General features: G+C 41.2%; 1 protein-coding gene across 4 annotated transcripts in view; it reads left to right on the top strand.

Moving 5' to 3' along the window:
• The first annotated feature begins 251 nt into the window (after positions 1-251).
• Positions 252-21,789, top strand: part of LOC147135630 (mediator of RNA polymerase II transcription subunit 13-like) — an 88,586-nt gene continuing 67,048 nt past the window's right edge. For 3 of the 4 annotated variants that reach the window (XM_086053234.1, XM_086053233.1, XM_086053232.1), the window contains exon 1: positions 252-1,387. In XM_086053234.1, the coding sequence (XP_085909360.1) occupies positions 1,316-1,387 (72 nt within the window). In that variant the 5' untranslated portion in view covers positions 252-1,315. The remainder of the gene's footprint in view (positions 1,388-21,789) is intronic. The other variant, XM_086053231.1, reaches the window with a different exon arrangement.

Genomic DNA, 21,789 nt, shown 5'->3' with positions numbered 1-21,789 from the left:
CACACTTGGATCACGTGGGTCGGGTGTGTGTGGAAGGGGGTGGTGATTGTGGGGTGGGGGTAAAGACGGGGTGGGGGGCGGTGGTCAAATGGGAAAGACGAGTCTCTTGTTGTGCGACGACCGCCATTACATTGCCGCGCGTAAAGGGGGGGGGGGGCGTGGGTGGGTGTGGGGGGGTTGTCTTTGAATGTTACGTTGTACGAGCGTGCGCGCGCAGACCCCACGGTCGCCTCCCTCCCCTACCCACTCCACACCAGCACTTCTTATTTACCAACCTCAATGACATGATCACACATACATAGCGAGGACGCCAAATCCGTGCGAGAGCGAGCATTTTTTTTACGCACGCGCACACACAATAAAGCGTGCAAGAAATCGCTGCTTTTTCTTGGCTTGCTCTTTGAATGCGCGTGCAGACGCGCGCACGCGTGTGTGTGTGTGTGTGTGTGTGCAGCCGCGAGAGGACGTGTCGTAATGATATAAAACTGAAAGGAAGGAAGGATTTTTTTTTCACGCGCACACACAGAAGGCTGCTTGTCGCTTTCCTGCCGCTGGAGTAAGAATAGTTTCTCTCCTCTTTCGGACGATCGTGGATTGTGCCCCACTTTTGTCCCCCCAGGAAGGGTCGAGGGTACGCGAGGAAGCGCCGTTTGGGATTGTTTTCTTTTTTTTTCTCTCATCTGGAAGAGAATCTCCATCGGTTTCCTGAATAGAGAAGCAACAGAGGGATTAAAACATTCCTGGCCGGGTTACATTGTGCGCTGTGCTAAGAAAGGCGGCTATAAATAGCCCCTGCGCGATTCTCGTAAACTATCACAAGTGGTGCATGGGATCGTGAAGAATCACACGCGTGTAAAAATCACACTCGTGTTTGTTTGGGTGTTTTTTCCTCGATTCGAGAAGTTTTTTTTGTGTGTGTGCGTGCTGTCGTCGCTGCGTTTGCAACTATGGATTATTATTCCGATTATCATTACGATGTTCGTCTCAGGTTGATCTTCTCCAAATGGCGTGGATCTGTCCGCCTGACCTGGATTGGAATCGTGTTTTGATCCCCCTGCGTGGATTATTTTCAGTTCGACCATGGGCTCATCGTGCACTTCTTCTTCGCTGTGAATACGCCCCATTATTTGCTTCTCTTATTTATCTGGACCTCTTGTGAGGTTTTTAGCCTTGCTTTACCCCCCTCCTCGCTGTGTGTTTGTGTGGAGTGGACCCCACTTCAGGGACGGGACCCCCACTCTGTGTGGCAGCCCCTTGGGGTGTTGATGTAGGATTTCGACATGCCTAACGCTGAGGAGCCAAAGCTGGGAGCATTATGACGACAACGACGAACTGGGTGGCGAACGGGGCAAGCCTTGAGGACTGCCACTCCAACATCTTCTCCCTGGTAGGACACATCAACGTTAACGTCAAAGTTACACCAGAAATGTCTGTAATGCAAAGCATTGGCTTTAGATTTTCTAAGCAGAATTCAAAATCATTTCAAACCCATATTGTGTCCCAAAGGTGCCCCTTCTTATGGTCCCTGGTGCCCCCCAAAATTGACCATAAATAAACAAAAAGCATAAATTGAAATGACTTGAAACCTTGTGGTGTCTTGGAGATGCCCCTTGCTGTTGTCGCTCCCGGTCCCTCAGAAATCTTACATCACTAAGAAACATTAGCTTTTATATACAATACAGAGCGGATTATGAATACATTTAAATAACCGAAAATGAATTTGACAGTTTAGAGCACTGGAAAATCGTATGTTTATATAAAATGCAGAGCTGAACATAGCTGAAAATAAATGCCTAAATCAAAGAATAATTTGACACTTCACGTAATGGTCTCCCTTCCCGGCTAATTGGAATTAGCAGGATTAATTAAACAGTATTTTCATTGCTGTGATAGTAGAACAACACTGCATCATACTGAGGGGTGTTAGTTAAAAATGTGGCTACACAACAGGGATATATTTACTCTGTATACATGTCATGTCGTTAATGCAAATGGCTTGGTTTAGTTTTTCTATACAATAAGAGCTGAACACATAAATGCATCAATAAAAAAAATGATTACAAACCTTACGTCATGAAGTCCTGGGGCGGGGGGTGCCCCTTCTTTTTATACAGCCCCCAAAACCGCATGGTGCACACTGGACAGTATTACGGATCATGCCTTAAAACTGCTGGGTCGAAAATGACCCCAAATGGGTTATTTAGGTAACTAAAGCCCTGTTCCTAAAGTTGGACTAACCCAGCCAGGGGTTATTGTAGACCAGCTGGGCTGGGTTATGGGTGTGACCCTGCGTGTTGGAATGGGATTGTGAACCACCAAATGGATTAAATGGGACTTTGCTGTTGGGTTAATCCAATATGACCCTCCAAAAATGGTCCAAAAGTACAATGAATTATAATTGATATTTATATATTGAATCAATTCATTGAATTAATTTTGATTTTACAATTAATATATATATATATATATATGTGTATACAGTATATGTATTTAATTATGACCCCCCTTTGTGATGTAATGCGGGCCTAAACATCATCATAGCAAGCCAACACTGTACAGCCTTAAAACTACTGTGTCAAAAGTAAGACAATTTTGGTAAAAAAAAAAAAAATGGACCGACCAGCTATTGGGTCAGTTTAACCCAACTTTGGGTTGTTTAGTCTCAAAACAAGTTTACAAAAAAAAAAAAAGCAACAAAAAATTAGTTAGACAACCCAGATATTTGGGTCACATAGACCCAAGTAGTGGCTTGGTCCAATTTTTGAGCAAATTTGGTCCAATTTTTGAGCAAATTTGGTCATTTATGACCCAGTAGTTTTAAGAGTGTATCTTCTGGAAAAGTATTTCTTAGTTTACATAACACATTAAATTAAGTAGTTATGAAATGATTAAACCAAAAAAAAGCAAACCTCTGTCATAGTTGTATTCCACATTTGATGATTTCATTCTTCATCGCAGCAGGTTGCGATATTAACTGCATTTGATGATTCACTTCCGGTCATGTCAAAGATGAGAGTCCGAATGAAGTCCAAAAACCTTGGCGCTTTCACACACGAGATATTGATGCTATGTTTTGATGGTCCCCGTGGCATTAATTAAAAAATGTTTATTTCTTTTTGGATTGTAGAATGCCACTGGATCATACTGAGGGCTGTTTCTAATACTGGGATAGGCAACTTAAACAATTTTTCATCAGTGCTACTCGGGGGCAAATAGGACTCCACACTTCTTAACGAGATGTATGACAAAAATGCTATTTTAGATATGGACAAAATTGGTGCATACATGCAAAATGCGTGCTCTTAATCTATTTCATTTTTGCTGATACATTTTTCGATGCATGCATAAACTCTTAGAATATTACATTTTTGATACATTTTTCAATGCATGTATAAAAGATCCACTATCATAACCCAACAACAAAGGGTTTGAAGCAAACAACAAAATAACACAGATTGTGATAATATTCTTTTCCAGTGCAAATGGCTCTCTTGTATAAAAAATAGAATTAAAGGACAGCACAAAACTGCCGAACAGGAAGCCAACATTATGTGCAAGAATTTATTTTGTCATTTATTTTTTTATTAAAATTTTTTTAAAATAAAAATCAACTACCTCAAAATTTCATGTTATTGAGGTACTATGTTTTTCCTGCATGTCCTCATTCCAAGTCTCCCAAAAATGAATAGGCCTACTCACATTGTAATATTAGGCAATATAAGACCATCTAGTGGTGATTGGTGATATTACACCTTAAAACTACAGTCAACCCTGAATATTTGCACTTTGGCAGTTTTTAAAGTATATTTATTGAAGTTTTGGACTTTCCATTTTTTTTACAGAATTTCTTTCCCCATTTATTTCCCCACATTTTTCGCGGAAAACGTTTATTGAATTTGATGATTAATAAAGGGGCCACTCAGTGTGGTTGCGGGCTGCAACTGGTCTGCGGGCTGCCAGTTGCCCAACTTTATCTGTTCTAATATTTACTGCTTGGAATTAGATTATTTTTGCCCCAGCATTGTTTTTTTTTTTGGTTTTTTTTTTTGGTCCCAACATTGGGTACAACTGGTTCAACTCCATTACAAAAAAAAAAATCACTTATGATGTGTGGTTACTAAATTTGTGACCCAGTCATTTTACAAACCAAAGCAAGCAAAATACAGCATTCAACATACCTGATTGAGTGCGTGCAGTTCTACACCACTGTAAACCATATTAATAAACATGTTGTTCAATTAATAATGCACAGGCACATTTAGCTCCATGGGAGGTGTGATATATTCATTATAGTCCAAGATCCTCGTCAATAAGTAATGCTTAGCATATGAGGCTGAAAACCAGTTATAGTGGAGCAAAACACAACTCCTAATGATGCACATGTTGTTTGTGCTCCTCCGCACACAGCATTTAAGCTCATGTGGAGGGTGAAGATCACCCTCTCTTTAAATAATCATTTCATTCTCCAATGCCGGGCGGCGGCTGCCCCTCAAATATTTCTCCCAGGCATAATGATTTCCTCATCTTCAATATTGTAATGTGTCAAGCCACACAAACGGCTTACCAGCTCATAAATCAGAGGATCGTGCCAGCCGAGGAGCCGTCGAAAGCTTTTCGCTCCTCCTCCTCCTCCTCCTCCCATCAACCTTCCAGATAAAAGCTGATAAAATGTTAATGTTGCCCTCACAAAGATTGGCTGAGAGGAATTTTCTGACAGGCGGCAACACGCACGGCGAATACGGTTCGAGGTGAAATTTTGGTGACTTTGTCGGGAGGCGGGTGACGTTTGTGCCCCTCCACCTCCAAAAAAAAAAAAAAAAAAAAAAAAAGAAAGAAAGAAGGAAGCAGCATGCTAACTGTCCAGTTCCCTGAAAGCAGCCAAGTGGAAAGGCATGCAGTTGACTGGAGTTTTTGCTTTGGCTTCAGACAGCAACACCGAGGTCCCGAGGGTGATCGTTGCAACGAAGCCGCGACACGGGCGGTCGTCATCGCGCCTTTTGAGTTGTGACCATCGAAGTTGTGGGTGGGTCGACAGTGTTGTGAGAGGTCAAGAGGTCTTGTGTCACTCAATGTGGCGATGACATTGCTCTGAGGGCTTTGCCGTCATGACGTTTGCGCGACTTGTTTACACCTGCAGCAGCCAATGAGAGCCAACGCAAGAGCTCCATCTACTGAAAATTGATTTTTTTTTTTCTCCTCGAAAATATGCAAATTTATTCTCATAATATTACGCTTTTAATCTAAAAACAATTTATGACTTTAATCTCCAATCATTTCCCCCCCAAAAGATACGACATTATTTTCGCAACACTTTGACTTTCATAAAAAAAAATCCAATTATTCTTAAAATATACAAATTTAATCTCTTAATGTTATGATTTAAATCTACAAAAATCTACAATCTTAACCTCCAATACAACTGTTGTTGTAATATTATGACTCAGATCTCAAAAACTAGTTTAATCTTAAGAAAATACTGTACATACTGTATACCTTAAACATATACAATTTAATTTTATTGTCCTAAATGAGTTTGAATGTAGAAAAAATATACAACTTCAATCTAAAATCCACGACTCCCCCAATATTTTATTTTCATAATATTGCGACTTTAATCTAAAAAAAATTACAACCCATTATCTTGTAAACACCAAAATTGTTACTTGTAATATTACAATTTTAATTCTAAACGTCTACAACTTTTATCTAAAAAAAAAAAGATGTAATTTTTTGGGGGGGAAAATACACAACTTTAATCTTGTAATATTATGTCAATCTAAAAAAAAGTTTTTCTCAAAAAGGTATAACTATATTCTTGTAACATTACAATTCTTATAAATCACGTCTACAACTCACATCTCAGGTGTAGAGCATTTTCGCGAAAATATTTGATTCTTGTAAATGACAGTTGTATTGTAGAAAATCAAAGATTTTGTTATTCAAAAAAGTATACTTTTTCTTAAATAGGTACAATTTATTCTTGTAATATGACAAATCTAAAAAAAGCTATCTTAAAGGCAACTTCATTCTAATAAATGTATTTTAATGTTAAAAATTCAATTAATCTATCTTTAAGTCGTATTTGATATTTTATTTTATTTTAGTGTTTGGTGGCGAACGTAAGGCTGATAGTGCATTAATGTTGTTTAGTATGTCACTGTGGTTGTAATAGTTTGCAGTAATGGCATCTGTATCATTTACTTACTTTAGTAGTTGTACATAATCCGACTGCTATGTAAATACATGAATTATTTTGATTATATTGAGCGCCGTTTGTACTGTGTTGATTTGAGTTACCTCATTTAGCCCCACCAGTTGGACGCCGTTTAACACTCCAACCACAATAGTAAACATGCCTGTTCAAGTATCAGTCAAAACAGAGCATTGTCACCCTAGATGAGGTTGCAAGATTCTTTTGTGTAAGTGGAATCTCGGCAAGTGATGCAGCGCATACAAAAAAAAAAAAAAACCCAGTGACGGCTGTGCAAAAGAGATTTACCAGAAGTTCAATCTTATGCTGGTGCACATGTGATTGAGCTGTGGTCATTTCCTGCTTTTTCTTGTAATGGTGCAATCATTTGTACATTTGCTATTGTTCATACAACTCGGAAACACGCGGCCATCATTTGTCAGTTTCAGTGAAGTAGATATTGTACCTAAACAAGCTTCTTCAGGTATCAGTACTTTTACTTTTCTTAAAATGGACATCAACTCAAACATATTTTTTTCAAGAATATGTTCCCAGCAGGCCCGCTAGTTGAAACACGGCATTCTCATAAATATTGCGTTTGTGGAATATGTTAAGCAGCAAAATGCACCCCTTTTTAGCCATCTCATTGGCGGACATTTTGTCATTTCTGTCGACTGAAAATGACATCACAACTGCCCAGGGCTCAGGTAACGACCAATCAGCTTCAGAAAAAAGGTCAGCCGTGATTGGTCATTACCCGAGCCTTGAGTAGTTGTGATGTCATTTTCAGTCGACAGACGTGACACAATGGCCGCCCCCTGAGATGATAAAAAACGGGTGGATAACTCATACAGTATTTCATATTAATCATATTGCCTTGTTTCAACTAGTGGGCTTGCATAGGACATACTGTAGAAAAAAATATGTTTGGGTTGACTTCCTATTTAAGTATCTATTTTTCTGATGACGTCTTACTTATAGGCTTGTTACTTTTTTCCAACCTCTGTGGATGACAAAGCAATATAAAAAAAGGACGTAGAGAGAGTTTACTGCAGTTGAAATCTTAACTGATCTTGGATCTTATAAGGCAGAAAAACAGGAACAGCAGCCACATGGAGGAACGTGAACCAGGCAGCATAACGACCATGACTCAATATGGCCTTTTTTTTTTTTGAAGATTGTTTTTTTAATACCGTCGCCTACAAGAATGATTCATGGTCAATGCGTCATGTCCTGTGCTAGCCTATGAACCAGCAATTTAAAGAAAATTTGTCAAATCTGAAAAAACGCATAAAAGTGAGGGCCATTTGATCATTTCTCATTAGCTAATGTAGCATTTTTTAGTTTTCAGTTCATATAGTGAGCAAAACCTTTGGAACACCTTTTGATGGCATTATGAAAGTGCGTAGTCTCAATAAATAGTCACAGAAAATGCAGAACTAAGTGAAAAATAGCAGCAGAACCAAAAATAAGATTAGCACTGTAAACAAGCCAGCGTTAGCCACGACTGCTACGTTGGTAGCATACGGGACCTACTGGAGTGTTACTATAATCCCAAATGATATCTTTTAAAAGTTTATTTTTTGGCTTATCCAATCATTTAAAAATCTAAAAGAGTTGATTCAATTCAACTTACCTGTTAAGCAGAAATGTTGCCTCTGTTTGGGAAGTCTTATGCCGTCATTGGCAAATGAAGATTGGGCTTTTTATTTCTATAGAGTGAAAAACACTTATCTCCATTTTTTTTTCCTTTTCTTTTTTTTTTACATCATGTTTCCGCGTTACAGACATCGCATTAAAGTGAAAATGTAAAAAGTTTCCTACCGCAACAACTTGATGTGTTAGACAAAAGTAAAGACATTTTTGAAAGACATTATTTTACAAAAATACATTCAGGGAGAAATAAGCCGACCCTAGTAGCGGTAATATTTTTGACCTAACCTTTTTTTTTTTTTAGAGACAGAGTGTGAGTACTTTTGCCACCCACCTCTATTCAAATATAAAAAGTCGTGTAGTCGGCCTCTTTTTAGTCTCAACTGGACATTACTTGACCTATGTTGGATAATAAAAAAGGTCTTGGCTAAGCAGTCTGACAACCTGTTTTACTGCATTCCTCCATGCGCCAACCTTGTCGCTCTCACTGATTTACTGCTTGTAACTGCAACTTGCATCATTATCATAAAAATAAGAAGTGGAGAGAGAAAAGAAGAGGAAAATGTGATGAGACTTTACAGGGCGCGTTACTGTCGTGAGCCGTCCATCAGTGACGTCACACAATGGGATCGACACGCGTAACATTTCGTCACTAAACAACGGCCCTGTGTGCCGGTGATTCTCCATCTGTGACGGGACGTAAACGACTCTTGTGTAGGACGTGAGCTGGCGACGGAGGAGGGGAAAGGGCGGAGGACGAGACGAAGGGTGGGGGGAATATTTTTTAGCTCTGACACAGAGGAAAAGAGAGAGAGAGAGAGAAAGAGCAGGGCTGAGGGACTGCAGTGGAATCTGTTTTCATTTTAGGAAAGTATTATGACTGATGTGCATTTCCTGACTGCTGGCCTCAGCCCCCGTTTGAGCGAGCGAGCGAGTCAGACGGAGGGAGAGAAAATTAAAGAGCGAGGGAGCATAATGAGAGAGGGAGGGCGGAGAGCGAGCGAGAACAGTCATCTGGCTGTGGACATGTGCAGCTTATTGTAACAGTGACTCAAGCTAAGCAAAGGCGGAGACTATAAAAAAAAAAAAAGAAAAAAGAGCAACACTCAGGAAGGCTCCACTGTGCTTTGTACACTCGCCGGCCACTAAATTAGGTACACCTGCACAATCGAAAACAATTTCCCAACCTTTATTGAGCCAAGGCAGATCACTGTAGTATTTGTGTTGGATGTGTGCCATCAAGGGGCGTGGCCTAGACATCATGAGCTGGAGTCGGGTTGGCCGGCGTCCGAGCCGTGGCAGCTCCTTGAGGGTGCTCTCATTTTGTATTCGTGCATTTGACCTGTTTGTCCCGTTCAGTGCGGGTCAGCGACTTTGGCTTGCCCACATCCGAGGGCATTAGAGTACAGTGACCCCTCGCTATTGCCGGCTAAGCCCGACCGCGAATAACACATTTCTGTGAGTATAGCTGTGGTCACTCAAGTGATTATAATTGCCTCTGTGAATAGTTTAAACCAGGGCTGCCCAAGTCTGGTCCTCGAAAGCCCCTATTCTGTCCGTTAACGATCCTGATCATTTGAATCAGGTTCACTGGAGGAGTGAAACATGTAAAACAAGCTGGATAGGGGATCTCAAGTATCGGACTTGGGCACCCCTGGTTCAAACCATAAATATACCAAAAATTATTTTTCTGAAACACTTGGGAATACGCTCGTATCTTACAAAAGAAATGCAAAATACTGTGGCCTTTTGCACATTTTATTAGCATTAAGCTAACTGAACTTTCCTGACGCAAAGCTATTTGGTATAATTCTGTTTTTCGTTCACATTGACAGTAAACTTCGGTTAAACAGCTCTTTGGACCCTCCTGAGCGGGGACAAACCTCCCAAAAATAACAAATAAATTAAAATATATATATATATTTTTAAATTCGAACATGTGAGTAGTGCAGCGGTCCACTGTGTTATCTTTTTTAGCTACATCACTTGTATTGGCAGTATGTGCAGGTGGTCATAACGTCCGCACCCAGGAGACAACCTTCAGTCGTCGTGTAACACGCACATAAACACGACGGAGATTGAAGGCACCCACATGGCCGCGCAAACATGCAGTATGTATCTCATATTGGAAACGCACTAAATCTGCCTGCCACACTTGCGCATGCACACAGTATATATGTTTTATGGACTTGAAGGGGGGTTGAGGGGGAGGGGTTGTTGGGGTGGCTTCGAAAACATCCCCGCCAAGGACGCCGGCTTGTGCAAACACAGGTAGAATGCAGACTCTTTAATTAGAGGACGTCTTGTGTCCCCCCCCCCCCCACCCGCCCCCCCTCAACGGGCGAGGAGTGCACCACTTGTAATTAAAGTGTCCTCGAGTGGAGGTCTAATGTGATCAACTAAGAGGCGCTCATTAGCACAAACTGTATTCCAATAGAGATCCCGCCTTTATAATAATGATGTGATGGTCCGGCCCAGAAATAAAGTGCTAAGCTATGCAGCTGTGGGAGCGCCATTATGCGCGGCAATTTGATTTATGGCGGACGAGGCGCGGCGGCTTGTAAGGAGACGCAGGTGATCAGGAGCGGTGTCTTTTTAGCACGGGGCAGTTTGTGTTTGCCATTTTATTAATAGGACTCGCACGGGTAAGCATGGGAGAGCGCGGACCGGAGGAATTTCAAGTCCGACAGGAGCGAGAGTTTAATAGGACGTGCTGCTTCGAAAACACATCGTTTTTTTTTTATCGCATTTGAGGAGTTACTGCTTGCAGGGTGGGAATGACTCGAGTGTCATATTTTAAGAAGATTCACGGTTTGGCGCCCATGGATTCAGCCCAATAAATGTGCCAATTTTTGCAGATTTTTTTATACACATTACAACATAACACCAAGATAATGACATTCAAACATCCCCCCCACCCAACAAATACGCCCCCTCCCCAAAAATCGGCCGATTTTTGCCGATTTTTGTAGTGTAAAGTTAAATACTACAGCACAAAGTATTGTAAAAATGTCAAATATTCTGCCTTTAAATCATATCATTATAGTAGTAAGCGGCAACAGACTAAGAAACACGTTTGAAAATATATTTACATTTTTTTGCATCGCCTTGATTTTTTTGGGGGGAAAACAAAAAAAGTGGCCCATTATTGCTGCTTGTGTGTGTTTTTTTTTAAACATACTTGCATATGACAACATATGACAAAGATAATGACATTCAAATATTTCACCTCCCAAAAATTGGCAAAAAAATAAGTCATTTTTTTCCCATTTTTTCCTCTGTTGTAAAGTGAAACAAATACTATAGGTTTGAGAGAGAAAGAGAGTGAGAGAGGGAGAGAATGTGTGAGAGTGAGAGAGCTGAAAAATATCCCTAACCCTAATATTAACAAATATTAATTTTATGCTGCATTTTGGAGAGAGAAGCAGGGTACACACTGCATTGATGTGGACAATTTAGAGTCTTCAATAAACCTAAAATGCATTTCTTTTGGAATACAGGATGAGCCAAAGTTAAGTAGAATAGGATTTCAAATGTATGAAAGCAAGTGAAAATACTCATGATGATAATGCAGCAGGTCCTTGACAGGTGACATTGCGATTATTGTGGAATTCCTTCATTCCCAATTGTGTAGCCATCATTTGAAAGTCAATTGTTTGAGACTCGACAAAATCCACCACCACTCTTTTCCAGCGCCTCCGTCTGGTCACTTCTCGCTGAACCCTGCGCTGGCCCGAGCGCTGCTTTTTTTTGCCCCACTCTGTTGACAGCCAGCGTCGGCTTCACCTTGAGTGCCTGTGGTGGCGCCTCCCACTAATCTGGCCCTGTCGCTGCTGCCAGAGCCCCTTGTCATCACAGTGGGACTTGACCCCACCTACTACTTGCTCACAGTGGTGGGAAGTAACAACATACAAATACTTCACTATTGTGCTTACAGTATGTAGATTTATTAGGTACTTGTACTTTGCTTGACTGTTTTTAATCCCTTTACTTTTACTCCTTACATTTGAAAACCGATACAGCAGTGTTTTCAAATAAGAGTGACCATGCCATTACTCCGTCGATTTTTTTTTTCTCCCACTTTTGCCTGAAATGCCAGCACATAGACAATGTCACAATCTTCACAGGCATATATTCTTTATACTCTGTGGAAAACAGCTTATATTATTGCAGCATATTGAAAGATGATTTGAGATACAAGTGTTTTTTGCTTTTTGAGCCTACTCACGAAATGAATTGAAGTTGGATTTGAAGGCAGCACGGTACTTTTTAATTGTTACTTCGTCGAGAACCCCAACCAGGTAGCATTAATGACCATTGCAAACAGATTTGGAGGAGCAAGACTGCTTTGGTATCCAAAAACGTCACAAGATCAATAATCAAACAGGGTTGACGCTTTTAGTATGAGTCAGTGGCGAGAACAAGGAATGCTGGAACATGACGACAAGGTACAACGAACTGGCGGCAGGACAGGACGAGACAAGGTTAAATACATGAGGTAAGCGGGGCTAACGAGGCACAGGACAGAGCGGAAGGGCAGGAAACACATTGAAGAAATTTGTTGTTGTTGATTACTAGAATGATTTGAGCCAAATGTGTTATGTTTCGCCAGCCTAAAAAACACCAGGTAAGGTGTATCACTTCCTAATTTAGAATTTGTAGTCGACAACGTTAGCAAAGCTATGGGAGCGTGTTGTTTTGATAGCATCAATGTCAAGCTAATGCTAGCTAGCGCTTAACAACAAGTGAAATGAAACATGATTTTTTTTCCCCCCGTCTGCTCTACCTAAGTTAATAACGAGGGAAACTATTTTGCGTGCAGTCGCCTGCTTTTACTTAAAGAAGTTGTACCAGTACTGAGTACTACTCACTAACATTTGGCCTTCTCTTAAGTTTGTTTTATCACATTGCATTGTTATCACTTTTTCCCCATTATCTATTTATTTACTTACTCATTTCTTCTTGTGGTAGCTCAGTGGACGAATGGTTCACACATCCACCACATAGTTCTGTGGTTGAGAGTTAAAATCCTTCCCGTGTATAGTTTGTATCTTTGGTCTCTTGCACACTCCCAAAACACTCCCTTGTTAACCATTAATTGTTGTGATTATTTAAATGTACCCCAAGGTTAGATGGAAGCAAGTATTGATAGTACAGTTTCTCTCGTATTTTACGGTTTGCATAAATAGCTCAGTATTTTTATCTTGATCACAAATTTTGGAAAGGTGCCACACCCAAATGTTATTTTTAATGTTATTATTACTTTGACTTAAGTACAGAATGTGAGTACCTTTGCTTCCTCTTCTGGCTCACCTGTATCACCATGACATCATGTGTGTCTACAGTTCAGAGCGCCTGTACCGCTGTAGCATAATGTGAGCGTGCCGTGTGGGTGGGGCGGCTGCAGGGAATCACAAAGAACTCAAAAAGAAAAAAAGAAAAAAAAGAGGCTGTGCAGTACTCACTCACTTACTCGCTCGCGCCTTGTTTTTACGTCTCCTCTAGCTACCTCTGCCAAGGAGGTCATGCTTTCATTGACGTTTGTTTCTTTGTGTTTGTTGGCAGGATTGCGTCACGAGTTCTTAACTGATTTTCACAAAATGCTGTGATTGGGTGTGGTGCATTGCTTTCCAGTCCTTGGGGGTTCTGTTTTCAAGGCTATTTTTTTTTTTCAGTTGAATAAAAAAAAAAGAAAAAAAAAAAAAAATGATGCAGGTGTACATTCATCAACTAAAAGAAATACATCCACCCAAAAATGTGACTAATGCAACTCATGAACTTGGCACCATCTTTATCATTCAGTTGAATTAGGACTGTTCTGTATTTAGCCGAACGCTATTGTAGTTACGTTGGCCGTGGTGGGTACTGTATAGATTATTGCTCTAGAAAAATGTGGCGCAAATCTGGAAAAGCAAAAAGTGCAGATTACATTAACTGAATTTCTAAGTCAACAATAAATCGATTTTAATGACAAAATGAAAGAGGAGGTGGAAATGCAAGAAGCTCCTATTAAAAATCAGGATTGTTCTGCCTTAGCTGAAGTCTGGTTTGAGTGCTTTCTGGTAGTGTGCACATTGAGTTGCCTTGTGTATGAAATGTGCTATATAAGTAAAGCTGCCTTGCCTAATGTAGCTCCACCATGAGTTTGTTTTAATTGCCTGATGTGTCAGGGCTCAATTAAAATTTAAGTACAGATCTGGGTAACAATGTGGTTTGGGAAGTTTTGCTCGTCTGCTGTTATTGGAAACATTCAGACTTTTTTTGTGAATAATGAATGAATTTGTATACACATCAACTTGGGATCTGTGAATCAACCCTAACCTCAACCCACTTTATAAAAATACTTTTAGGGGTTGGTAGTTTTCAAAAATGGATTGAAATTTTCAATTAAATAATGCCTGAATTCCAAAAAATACATCTAGCATATGTGTGAATCAATTTTGCACTTAGGTTAATAGAGGTCAGTGCTCAGCTAAGTGCTGCGTACCTTGGCCATTATTATTGTTTCATTGCTATTTGTTAATTTGCCAAATTAAAATTTTGGTGGAGATCCAGTTGAAAATGTGAATCCAGGAACGCAGATTGGAGATTTGAAACGCTGCCTTGTCCATGAGGTCTATGTTTTCATTGTTTGTTAGCATGCATAATTGCATGCTAGGAGGTCATGTAGCGGTTCCAAATTAGGATGATTAAGCCTTTGTGAAGTGTTTCCCTCTTCTAAATTACATTCAAGTGTTGGATCTTATCTAAGAGGAAAGCCACAGAGGTGAAGATTGGTTCAAAGGTGCAGAAAGAGGGGGTGGGTTGCTTGAGGCAGGTTGGGATGCAACCACTGCTAGCTTCCCATGTTGGTTAACGGGACCAGACGGGGGCACGGGTATTTCGAAGCGCTGTGGCCCGAGTGTGAAATATGTAAGTCCCGCGGTGCCAGCTGTGTTCTATTCTTAGCGCCCGCTGGTGTTGGAGCATGTGTGCTGGGCGACAGGAGGCTGAGCGGGAACGCCGGATTGGCAGCGAGCGACGCTAGCTGGCTCCTGGAAAGTTAGCTTGGCAGACGAGCAAAAGACTGGCAGATAGAGTCCTGGATGGATAGATTAAACACATCATTGTCACGCCGCCGCAGCCTCCGCTGCCGCTCTTATTTATGACGAATTTAGCTGTTATGTTGCATCAGGGGGATGTTCTTGTTATCTCGGGCAGAGACACTCCATCTGGCTCAGACACATCTTCACGGATTATTCTGCCTTCCAAGACATTTTATGGTTTATCCCTGCCAAGCGTGTTATACTTTCATCTGCGTGGGGTTGCTCCCGTGCAACTTGCTGTCTGCGCTTTTCTAACCTCTTTCATTATCAGCAAATGATGTTTCCATTACATTTTGGTGAGGTGTCAAAATTTCCAATAAATGTTTACTTTTTATAACGGCAGAAATCTTCTTTCGGGTCGGGAGCTGTAACGCCCAATCAGCTTTGATTCAAATCTGACATTGAGCATTTTGTACTACTTATACTTAACCTGGAAAATCCCGTTTAGCACCCTTATAATCGCAATCCCAGATCAGGTAGTAATTTGCTGTGCTTATGTGGCTGAAAACACTCCAGTATGCAAGCCCGGTCAACAGCAAGAAATTGGATGATGAAATACAACAAGCATGTGCAGCAACTGCTTGCCTGGTTTTATCTGAAAGTGTCACGAGAATGCTCATTTTAAGCAGTTCAGCGTGAGTTTAGAATACGGCTATGTAATGCCGTAATGTTGATATCGGCTAAAACGGCTGCGTATTCTGCCATTGTTTTAGTTTTGAAAAACTTGCACTCGCCTCTCACAGCAGGTTATACATCCCCAATATTTAACATTTAATCATTAATATGTTAGAAATACCACACATGACGGGGGGACGGGCGGGTAAGGTGTGCTGACAGCAATACACCGACGAGACCATGTTTGTTGTAGTACCAAGAGTGACTTGTGAGAGGCAGCATAGTGCCTCAAAATACCAAGAAGTAGGCGTAGAAGAAGTGATAGAAAAAGCTAGGCTAACCGTTAGCTAACTTCAGGTCAATCACTCAGTCTGTGGCTCAGACAAAATCGATGTTGACCAAGCACACATTGGAAATATTGAACAGCTTTTTACGATTTGTCGGCCCAACTGTTTTCCCACCAGAAAAAAACCCCAACAACTTTAACGCACACCACAGGATAATTGGTCACAGATAATCTTCAGAAACATCCAACAATCGTGTGTTTCAGCAGACTTTGATCATGAGAGGGAAAATGCTTTAATTTTGCTCGGTTCTTGTTTGTTTTTTACCCCTGCTTAACATGTCCATGTTTAGAAAAAAAAAAAACATTGAAAAATTATATTTTTACTAACAGACACTGACTTTCGGAACATCCAGTAGAAGTACAGCATATCACGTTTTTTTTAAGGCCGTCGTCTTTTAATGCAGTTTTACAGTAAGTGGAGTATTTCTTCATACTGTATATGTAGATGTATTTAAGTGTGTATATACATGGGTATAAGTGTATATACATAGATATTGCGTATATTTACATAGGTTTGTTTCCGAATGTTTGCTGGGTCTTTGCTGCTGTAACACTGAAAATTTCCCCATTTTGGGATCAATAAAGGCCTTCTTATTCTTATTCTTCAAACACATTTCTTTATATAGCACTTTTCATACATAAAAATGCAACTCAAATTGCTATTCTTGTGCTTAGTAAACTTACTATAATGCCCTCGAATGTGAGAAAGAAGAACCGCAGTCGCCAGTGCACTTATCAGACGTTCACTGAATGCCGGAGAATAATGTAAAAGTCAGGAGATGTGAGAGCTTGCATTCGTCAGTTTTCCATTTCGCCGCTAGCGGCAACGTAGTTAGCAAAAACATGGTCAAATGTTAGGTCATTTTTTGGAAAAGTTTCAACGTGAAACTTTGCGGCTTCAGGCTACCAAACAGTGTAAACAACCCAAAACGCAGCAGTTTTTGCATTAGCTTTCAGTACAAAACAGAGTACAAACTGCCCGCTTAGTCATTGATTTTGCAGGTGACAAATGTTCGAGCCTTGGTGGAGGCGTCTTTATCTTAAGGCCGATCTTTTAACGACGGAAGCCACACCGACAAAGAGAATGAACTTTATTTAAGGGATGTATTCGCAAGCTCGTAAGTGGCCACATATTTCCTGCAACCCAAACGGCTCTGCCGGTATCCCACTTGGCCGCCGTCCAGAGCCCACTTAGGTTAAAAGGGCTCCTTTTAGATCCGGCGAACAAGAGAGGAGGAGAGAGACAACATGGTGTTGTCTGCTCGCCGCTGCAAATTCTAATGATCATCATGTGCTCGAGTTCCGCCAAGAGATTATCTGTGACCAATCAGAAGGCTACTTGAGGAGAACAAACACGTGTACGGACTGTTGATTCACAGAGTTTCTGTTGCATCGATTCTCCTTCGCGCTCATCTCGAATTAGGTCCATGATTCTGTTTTTTTTTTTTGTTTTTTTAATTTTTTGTTAATGGAAATGTGCACAGCTCAATTTCAGTCCTGGCTTGCCAGTAATAAAAGCTGAGATGAGAACATAAAGCCTTTGTGTGCAAACGGTCAGCATTACGCAAAACTGATCTGAACGTGTTACCTCGTACAATTTAGGGGACTTGCAGTTGTTGCGTCTTTGAGTAAACAGCAGATTAGCCGCGAGTCTCAACCTGCCCAGGTGAGATCTAGGTTCAAGTCGGTGGCATGGCCATGACTACTTCCTGACACACGGCTGCTCTCCACTCTTGCGCTGTTGGAGAAAGAGAAGAGAGAGAAAAAAAAAAATCAATGCAGCAGACTGCAAGCAAAATGAGATATGTTTCATACCACTTATGCTCCATTTAGCCAATTTCGGGAACAATAACACTATTTGCTACTCGTAGGCACTGACGCCTCCATGCAGGGCCGAGCAGGTAACCACAGTGGTGAATCATTTCTTTCTCGTTTTACATCACTTATTATAGAATTACACAGACGTTGACAGAGAGATCCAATCCAAGTACCTAAAGAAATGACGTTTTTATTATCTAATCAAAGTAATTCAAAGAATCACGGGGTGAAATAAGCAGGCTCAATGCATTTTTAGCTAATTGTATTAACTTAACTACTGCATGTCTGTGTGTGAATATAGATCGCAGGTGTCAAACTCAAGGCTCGGGGCCAGATCCGACCAGCAACGGCATTTTATCTGGCCCGCAAAGGCAACTCGTGCATCAACTTTTAATTTCTTCACTTTTAAAAGATGTTTCTTCTTAGAAAATGTTGGTAATAATAAATAAAATGGGTATTGTTTTTAAACACAATTGTATTTATAACCTGGTAACTCATTTCTCGGTCACTTTAACTCATCAGGGTATGGGTATGGTTTTTACACCTTGTTGGATGAACATGCTAGGTCAAATCGACAACCCAATGTGCTGGGTATAAGTAACCCAGTATTGGTTCCGAAAGTGACCAAGCCAATGCTGGATTAGCTATTTCAGCCAATTTGGATTACTGTTAACCCAGCAGCATTAATTGTGTAACTCAAGATGGAAAAAAAGAAAAGAAAAATATGCCCTGCGACGGCTTGTAACTAAAATGTACGTGGGAGGAAAAAAAAAAAAAGATTTATTTATGTTTTTTGGTAGTGGCATTGGAACAGATTAATTGAATTTGGATTCATTTTAATAGGGGTGAGTTACTAACACAACTAATTCTACTCGTAAATGAATCCAGCCCTCTATTAGATGCAACTATATAAGTAAAAAAACAACAACATTATTTTCTTTTACACATATTTCATGTGTTTTGTCATCTTTCTCATAGAATGAACAACTTGTACTTGTTGTGTTACAATAAGTGTTTTGACTGTGATACTGTTGTTAGTCATGTAACTGTTAATTGGTTGCCTGGACCGGTTGATTGCCTCTCAGCCTTTGTCACACCTCCAATAAAGATGAAACCCTAAAGAACAAGAGTATTATGAATATCACCCAGTTGCTAATTAATGTTCCCCTCAGCAGTCTTGTAAGAAAAAAAAAAAACAGTTGGCCAAGAAAATTGACTAATGTTCCCACAGCCAAATCATCTGTGTGTGGAATATATCAAACGAAAGAACAGAGCTGCTAGTTTTAGACACAAAAAGCAATACGAAAATAGATACAAAGAATATTTTGTTCTTGCTTCATCTTTTCCTTTGTTTGCGGGAGAGAAAAATCCTGCAGCTGTTGTATGTTGCTTAGCAACAGTTTTTGTGCTTCTGTGTCTTCCGTGGCTTTTTCTGCGAGTCTTTGTCTTGACTTCATTTCTGCGCGCCTCGTCACACTTAATTAAGTCACAGACACTAGTGAGGCCGACTGGTTTATTTATTTGCGCCTTAATTATTTAGGCGAATCAGGATTCACCCTTTTTCAGACCATCCCGCCACGCTTTGACAGCAGTCGGACGCCGAGGCTTTGTGTGTCGTTATTTGTGTCCGACGGGCCTGGTTGGTGTCTTGCGGCCTCCTGCCGCCCGCCTCTTTGTGTCAGGTGAGGAGTGGCGGCTTTGACGGACGCTCGCCGCCTCATGATTGGCAGCTCTATCTGTCACTCAGCCCTGGGGACTCTCACTGCTCTAATTAGGTCACTTGGCTTGCTCACCTCCCAGGGCCGCATGCTACAGCACAGCACAGATCAAATGACGCCGCCTTGTGTTGTGGGTTTGGGCGGAGGTGGCGGCACAAAGCGAAGGAAAAGCATCTGTTTAGTGCCCGCAGCCCCGCGGGCCGCTTTCCTTACACCCCCCCACACACACTCCCTCCGCACCTGTTTGCCGCTTTTGGGTTGCTACTTGCGCTCCTTCTCTAGTGCAGTAATGCGCATTGCTCTTCATTTGCGCTGTAAGACGCCCGAGGGGAGCGCGACTCCTCGCGGGTTAATTTGATTTCGGTGGGCTAATTGATGGGGGGGGGGGGGTCGCCTCCTCCTCCTCCTCCTCCTCCTCCTCCTTTTTTCTACCGCTATTTTATCGTCTTTGTCTCTATTGAGTTAGCTATAACACTATTCAAACTGTTGGTTAAAAAGTAACCCAAATTGGGTGGAATAGTTGACCCAGGGGTCCACTGATAGTGTAGTGGTACACACGCCTGAGTTGTGTGCGGGCAGCGTGGGATCGATTCCCGCTCAGTGACAGTGTCTATGTGTGCCCTGCGACTGGCTGGCGACCAGTTCGGGGTGTAGTCTGCCTTTGCCCATTGACGGCTGGGATAGGCTCCAGCAACTCCCCACGACCCTGCATAGGATAAGCGGTTTGGAAGATGACATGACATGACATGACAGTTGACCCAGGGAAAGGTCTAAAAGGGACTAATCCAATGCCCGGGTTATTTACAGAATACCCAGTGCATTGGGTTTAGGATTTTGACCGAGTATTTTGGGTCAAGAAGGGGTAAAAAAAAAACCCCACTGATGAATTAAAGCTCCCGAGAAATTGGTTACCAGGTTAACGGTAGAGCTTTGCATTTAATCTTTTTTATCCCTATTTAAATAGGGATAAAACAGCTGGGTTAAAAATAACACAATTTTGGGTAAAAAATGGACCAATCCACAAATTGGATCAATTTGACCCACCTTCATTCGTTGTTTTGTACAAAACTACCCATTTTTGCGGTTCTTTTTGTAGAAAACAACCCAGAATGTTGGGTCAAATTGACCCAAGTCGGTCCTTTTTTGACCCCAAATTGTTTTATTTTTAACCCAACTGTTTTTAGAGTGGTACACATTTTTTATTAAATATACTTTTTAGGAATAAAACCTCTGCCTTGTTTTGGATGAACATTTAGGCTTACTGTATTATATTTGTCATGTTAGTACATGGAGAGCCAAGTATTTTTTGAGGTAGAACTTGGTGTGAAAACTTTGAGAACCACTGAGCTAAGTTATTTTCATATCAATAAATGTATTGATCATGTGAAACAACAACGAGGTTGTGTTCTGTAGTTGCAATTTATTTTACGGTCTACTTATTTTAATGGCTTCACATTTGGGAAAACGTGAGCCACAGTCGCCAATGCGCTTTCCCGCGGTTTATTGAACCGGACCAACTTTCAAACACACAAATTCAAACTGAAAACACTCGCAAGGAGCTGCTGTAGGCCACAACTAATGCCCAGATGCTCACGCAGACTAAAAGGCCCACCTGACTACAGCTCCTTGTGTAACTTGTGAGGCCACGCCCCTTAAACTAAGTTGTTTGACAGGCACCACTGTACTTAAATGCATTCACTTATTCCAAAGTGACTTCAACACCTCCTTGCTCTCTGACATGAAACGAAAGTGAGCATGTTCCATGATTGCCTGATGAAGATAACTTATGACAAAAGCGGCGTGTACCTCACGCCACGTGCCCCGATATTGGCAGCTAATCAAGCGCCTAAGCAGATTGGAAGTTGATGAGAAAGCGATGCCACTCGGCCAGAACAAGTGTCTCACTTGTGCCCGGCGAAAACTGCTGATACAAGCCGTCTCTCGATTGCCTAAAGGGCCTCCTTTGTCAGCCCATCAGCTCGCGAGGCTCTACAAAGCGTAGTGTGAGGAGAGAGGAAAAAAAAAAGTGTCATTGCTCTTCGATGGCGTGCTTGCAGAGCGTGTGTCAGCTTTGATGGAGCTGCCCACTGTGCGCATCGGCCACAATAATACAAGACGGCTAAAAGCTACAAGCGCGCCTTTTAAGAGTAATAGTCTTTTTCGCCTCTTTTAAACACACACAGTTTGAAGTGGGTAAGAATACGTTTCATAAGGTTATCAAGACATTTTACACAACAACATTAAAATTGTTGTCCTTTGCTCCCAGGCTCCCCATACTAGTTGTGAGGCCCCTTTTATATTTCTTTGCAATTATTGATTCCCGTAAAATTTGAATTTAAAAACGCAGGGGTTATCAACGTTTTT

The sequence above is a fragment of the Filicampus tigris genome, chromosome 15 (assembly GCF_054856515.1).
Source record: "Filicampus tigris isolate MCC_2025a chromosome 15, RoL_Ftig_1.0, whole genome shotgun sequence".
NCBI classification, from domain to species: domain Eukaryota; kingdom Metazoa; phylum Chordata; class Actinopteri; order Syngnathiformes; family Syngnathidae; genus Filicampus; species Filicampus tigris.
Note: the sequence above shows the minus strand (reverse complement) of the source record. Positions and strands in the feature narration are given on the sequence as shown.